This window comes from Pteropus alecto, unplaced genomic scaffold, assembly GCF_000325575.1.
Source record: "Pteropus alecto unplaced genomic scaffold, ASM32557v1 scaffold700, whole genome shotgun sequence".
Lineage (NCBI taxonomy): Eukaryota > Metazoa > Chordata > Mammalia > Chiroptera > Pteropodidae > Pteropus > Pteropus alecto.
In genome coordinates, this window is record NW_006429611.1 from 858,889 (window position 1) to 864,494 (window position 5,606).

At 61.2% G+C, this 5,606-nt stretch overlaps 2 protein-coding genes across 2 annotated transcripts in view; one reads left to right on the plus strand and one right to left on the minus strand.

Moving 5' to 3' along the window:
* Positions 1–1,270: 1,270 nt before the first annotated feature.
* FAAP20 (Fanconi anemia core complex associated protein 20) lies at positions 1,271–5,197 on the minus strand (the record flags this gene model as incomplete). Its single annotated transcript, XM_025048191.1, has 3 exons — positions 1,271–2,355; positions 4,649–4,938; positions 5,030–5,197. Coding segments are annotated over 3 exons (531 nt in total), but the record flags the coding sequence as incomplete, so codon positions are not given.
* A 41-nt stretch (positions 5,198–5,238) lies between these two features.
* Positions 5,239–5,606, plus strand: part of LOC112481419 (proline-rich protein 2-like) — a 9,643-nt gene continuing 9,275 nt past the window's right edge. The window contains exon 1 of the mRNA XM_025048206.1: positions 5,239–5,267. Coding sequence (XP_024903974.1) covers positions 5,239–5,267 — 29 coding nt within the window. The remainder of the gene's footprint in view (positions 5,268–5,606) is intronic.

Below are 5,606 nucleotides of genomic sequence, written 5' to 3' on the forward strand. Positions count from 1 at the left end.
AACGTTTTAACAAAGTTCCTGTCGTTCCGGGTCCGCGAGGTCTGACGCTGCAGGTGCCCCCTAAGCAGAAGGGCGCTGCTGTCTCCGCCGCACGTTGGACCCGCAGGAGGAAAGTCGGAGGACGGAGATCGGAAAACGTCGCTGCCAAAGCACCCGGCGGCCAGATAAAAACGGTGCAAACTAAACCTGCTCGAAACGTTTCTGAGACACCACGCAGTGCCTACTCCATGTCTTGTTACGTAGTAGATTTTTGGAAAATATTTTTGTCAGTAATACTGACGCTCAGAAAATTTAAAAGATTTTCTAGAGAGAGGTAAATCATGGCTTTTTAGGTCCCTAACACGTTCGGTGCGGTGCGAGCCCGGGCAGCGTGCAGGAGAGGCCACCTTAGACACCGGGTCCCCAAATGTCCTTGGCGCCACCACAGCCTATGGCACCACATGTGTTCTGGGCCTCGGTGGTGAGCGGCGCTCCGTTCCCCACGGCGGCTGGTGATTTCCAGGCAGGAGGTGTGAGAAAAGCAAACCCCTGCCGTGGAGGTGCCTGCTTTGCCGACTCAGCAGAAAAGCACTGTCCCCAGGCCCCAAGTGTCACCAGCAAGATTTGCCCCCAAAGACCAAGATCAGGGACCACGGGGCAGCATCCAAGAGCCAACTCCGGGCCTCACAGGAGTGTCACAGCCAGTGGGGATGTCCAGCAGCAGAGTCCAATCCAAGGACTGTGCACTTGCTGAGCGGAGCGTTGGGACATGCTGGAGTCACCTGGGGAGGGAAGGTCCCCTCCCTCCTGCCGTGTCAAGTACAGTGACAGCGTCTTTCCTTAGCAGTGCGGGGCCCTAACGTGCCCACACTTAGGGCACGTGCTCCAGCGGGGGTGTCGCCAGACAGCTTCCCGGCCACGTTTGGTGTGCGTGGCGCTGTCCCGCGCAGAGGCAGAAACTTGCCAGCCGTCTGTTTCATGCGTTAAAGGTGGAGGGTGTCCTGAGGTGATGCCTGGAACCAGGGATCCCGGCGCTTGCGACCAGCTCGTCACGGTCTGTGTCCCGAAACGGCTGGTGGACACTGGCGACGTCGCGACTGTCACGCGGTCAATCTGGGTGCGTGGTTTTGTACAATTAGCGGAGCCGGACGCCGGCCGGTCCTCCTCCTGTGGATACCCTCACCCTCCACGGCCAAGGTCGTCCGCACCCTTGCACACCTATTAAAGACCTTAACGGCAACGCTTACTGTTGTTATTTTCATTAAAAGCAGATGTTTCCGGGAAGCAGCAATTTTTGAAACCACTTTTTAAAAGTAGATTTTATTCTTAGGGCAGTTTTGGGGTCACAGCAAAATTGAGGGGCAGGCACAGGTTTCCCACGTGCCCCCGCCCCACGCACAGCCTCCCGTCAGCACCCACAGGGGTGCACGACTTACAAAGGACAGCTCATCACCCAGGGTCCCCTTTACATCTTGGTGCTGCACATCCCATGCGTTGGGACAAAATGTTTGATGCCACGTGTTTCCTGTGATGATGGTACAGTTGTCTCGCTGCCTTCGTGCTCCCCACCCTCCTCCCCGTCCCCTCCATCACACACTAATCTCTTTACTGTCTCCATCGTCGTGCCTTTTCCAGAATCTCGTGTCACTGGAATCATGCAAGACGTGGCCTTTTCGGCTTGGCATCTTTCACTTAATAGCTTGTACTTAGCTTCCCTCCACATCTTTTCCAGGCTGGGGGAGGCCATTTTTGAAAGGAAAATAATGGACTTCTGCAAGTTCATCTCAGGGGTTCACATTGGGCCCCCTGTGACCGCCGTGCCCGTGGCAGAGACAAGGGTGTCAAGCCTGAATTGGCACCGAAGCCGGGATCTTCGGACTCTGGCCGACCAGCACCGTGGGGACATCGGCTGGCAGGTGCTCTCGTCCCAGCCTCCCTGAGAGTCGAGCGAGGCTGAGCCCAGGCTGTGGTCACGGCCTGTCCGCCACCCATGGCGCCTCTGCCGACGCCCTCCGCCTTAAATTCTGTTCCAGGCGGCATGAGGACAAGCATGTCTGGGGAACGGATACGGCAGTGAACGGCAGGGTTATTAGAACGTGCTGCCCCAGCCTGTCACCTGAGCACAGACAAGCCGGCTTGCCCGCCCGGGCCTGGGTCCGAGTGGTGGTCAGTCTCTGCTGCGCGTGAGCCAAGACAGAAAGGAGGGTCCACTGTCTTGGTCTCAACAAACAGGACACAAGCAGCGACATGTTTTTATACACAGCTTCTCCCTGTGTCGCACAGAGGGGAGCAAGCCGGGCGGCTCACCACACCACGTCTTCCGTGCTGTCCGCCAAGCACTGGGCGAGGTGGCTGTCGATGTCCAGCTGGGCCAGCCTGCGAGGAAGAGAAACGGTCACTCACAGTGCAGGGACCGCGGCCGGAGAGGTCGGAGAGGTCTCCATGGCTGGTTGAAACAGGTGGGGCCGTACCCACCAGGAAAGGCCTTTCCAGAACCTGTTCCCGGGTCAAGGCCCCACGTGTGCCTGGACAGACACACCCTCAGGCTCCCGCTCAGGCTGGCGACCGTGTGCACGAGCCGGGGGCACTGTCGGCCTGTGAGCCAGCTGATGGTGAAGGCGGGTGCCCAGTGGGTTCAGGCCTGCGCCTCTCCACGTCACCTGGCCTGGGGGAGCCCCACGGACTCAAGGCAGAAACCTGTCGCGGAGCTCCGCAGCAGGGGTCGTCGGGGCACAGCACTTCACACAGTCTGTCAAGTCCATCACGTCAAAGAGTGACACAGGTCTGAGTGGCCCAGAAGAGGCCGAGGCGTGCAGGGGAACGGAGGACACCAGCGGGCGCGTCCTGCCGCGCTGCGCCCCTCAAAGCGCGCGCCCCGCCGGGAGCACCGCCCTCCCAGCCCGGCGGCTCCAGACAATCACTACTCGCATTTTTCTAAACACAGTCACAAGACCGCACGACAGCAGTTGCTGTGTCCAGCTGCTAAACCCGACCCTCGCGTGGGTCCTGTCCCAGGACCCCAGAGCGCCCAGCCATGGCGGGGAGGGGGCCTCGTTTCCGACACACAGGACATCTGTGGTCTCCCCAGTCCTCACTGAGCTGCGGCACGTGTTCTGGACCAAGTGCCCTCCCCTTTATAAGCAGATGGAAGAACGTGCCAGAAGCGCTGCAGGCACGCTGAGACCGAGACCCCACTGCGCTGGCCCTACTTTGAAAGAGTAAGCGCTTCATCAAGCTTTAACTGCTTCAAAAGCTCAAAACCGGAGGCTTTTTTTCTAACACCCCTGTCTTCAGGACCCTTTTCTTAGACTGTGTAGAAATGCAAGCAACCCAAGGACAAAGACCCCCAGAACGGGACAAGGCGCTGGGAAGCCCAGGCGGCGCCAGGAACCTCAGGGGCTTCCCCGGTGCCTGAGTCCTCCCGCCGGGCATGAGTCACGAGGCTTCACTCCGCGTTCGCGGCCTCGTCGGAGCTGGCAGTCGACACTGCTGCTCACGGCCATCCCAAAACGCCGGGTCAGGACACACGGCCAGTTCTCCAGCGGGCACTACCGGGGCATCTCCCGTGGGCCACTTTACCTAGCAACAGGTCCCACCAGGGGACAGCCACTGCCTCGCCCACACCACCACTCTCGTCTCCCCCAACCCCAAGCTGTTTGGGTTCTACCTGGAGCTGGGAAGGAAGTTCTGAAGGGGTGGCGTCTAGGCTCAGCCCAGACACGGTCCCCATGACACAGCACCCACTGATGGAGCCTCGTTACTGACCTCAGACGGCCGTTCATCTCTGCCTGAGAAGTCCCAGCCGAGGGCCCTCTGTGTGCGTTTGTGCTGGGAAGGGGGGCTCCCCCAGGCCAAGTGACTGGCTCGAGGGGCTTTTTGTCATAAGTTAATTCTGGAATGTTTTTCCCTTCACCCTCTGGGGCCATTTCTGCTTCTGGAAGACCGGGGACACCACATGGAACACAAGCACATGGTCTGGCCACACGGTATCCGCAGCAGTTCCCAAAATTTGCTGTCCATTCATCGCACCCGGCAGAGGTCCCCCCTGGCAAACGGACCCCCGTGCTCCCCACAGCTGTGTCCTCAGCTGTGTCCCACCCAGCCCAAAAGCTGGGCGGTTTGGGTTTCACTTATTAGCAAAATTGGATTCCATCCCCCTACTTAAAATGAGGCATAAAGATATATATTGGATTTTTTTAAATAGAAAAATACCTGCAGACAAATCAAAGTCTTCATTTTTAAAACCTCCAACCCAGCCCTGGGAAGGTTCTCGGGGTGCAAAGCAGGAATTCACACAGGGACCCACAGCTTGGCCAGCCCCTGGAGGCGGTCTCAAGCCCATCTGGTTCCCTCATGTTGGCGTGGGCTGGGCCAGAGGGGAGAAGAGGCTCCCACCTGCCCGCTGTACTCCACAGGTTGTCCCCTCCCCAGGGAGAACACCCCTGCGGGCAGGCCACCCCACCACGGCCAGACCAGCAGGTGGGCCCCCAAGCCCACAGTCCTGTGTCCTCTGGCTGATCCTCAGTCACTGGCTTTGCCAATTTTCTGTGCAAGAAGTCTTACTTTTACAAGGCCAAAGCCGAGCTCAGGCACCTCTCAGCCCTCTAACAGCGGCTGGGCTCGCCCCCAGGCAGCAGAGGGGAGAGGAGGCCGGGGCTGCTGCACTCACCCTGGGGCGAAGTCGGCCTGGCACAGGGGGCAGCTCCGTAGACTATGCGCCCCTTCCGCCGGTGGCTGCTCCTGGGCGCAGGGAATCTCGTGGGAATCCGGCGTGCAGGGTCCCTGCGGAGAACAGGCGGGGGACCCCGGGTGCTCACCGCCCCCACGGAGCACCCGATATGAGCGGCCTGGACCCCCACCTCCTCTCGGGGGCGGCGGGAAGGGTGTCCAGTAAAAGGTCTCCGATCCTACGGTGAAGACCTCGGGGGATGCGGTGTGCTGGGGGCTGCTCCTGGGCTCCTGCAAAAGAGAGTCGTCGGATGGTGACAAAACGGAGCGGCACCTGGCCCAGAAACCCCCCAGGCCACCCTGTGGGTCCCGACGCACGCACCTGGCCGGGGAAAGCGGGCAGCGGCGGCAGCTCGCCGTCCAGGCTCCAGTCCGCGCTCACTGTGCGCTGCAGCTCGGCCCACAGCTGCGCACTTTCGCCGTCGCCGGCCTGGAGGGACCCGGGGCGGGAGCTCGGGGACCTGGGGCGGCACAGGGGGAAGGTGCGAACTCAGCGGGGCTGGGGGAGACCCACTGGGGAGCGAGTGAGAAATGATCTGGGGAGAGACCCAGCCGGCAGGGTGAGAACTCAGCGGGGCGGGATAAGCGGGGAGACCGGGGCGGCCGGGGTGCGGGAGTAAGAACTAGGCGAGGAACCAGCGTGCAGAGCAGTCGGCTCGGGGGTGACGGGGCGTGAGAACTCAGCCGGGGACCCAGCCGACGGGGCGGACGGTGTGAACAGAACTAGGCGGGAAGGGGCCCCAGCGGGTCTGGTCCGGGAGGGGCAGGTCCGAGGCGCGCTCCGGGGCACACGTGGGACTATGACACCGGCCACTGCCCGGCCTGGGACACTGGGCCTCCCACCCGGCCTCGCCCCGCTCCTCATCCGCGTTAAGTCCCAGACCCCGGCCTCACCCGCC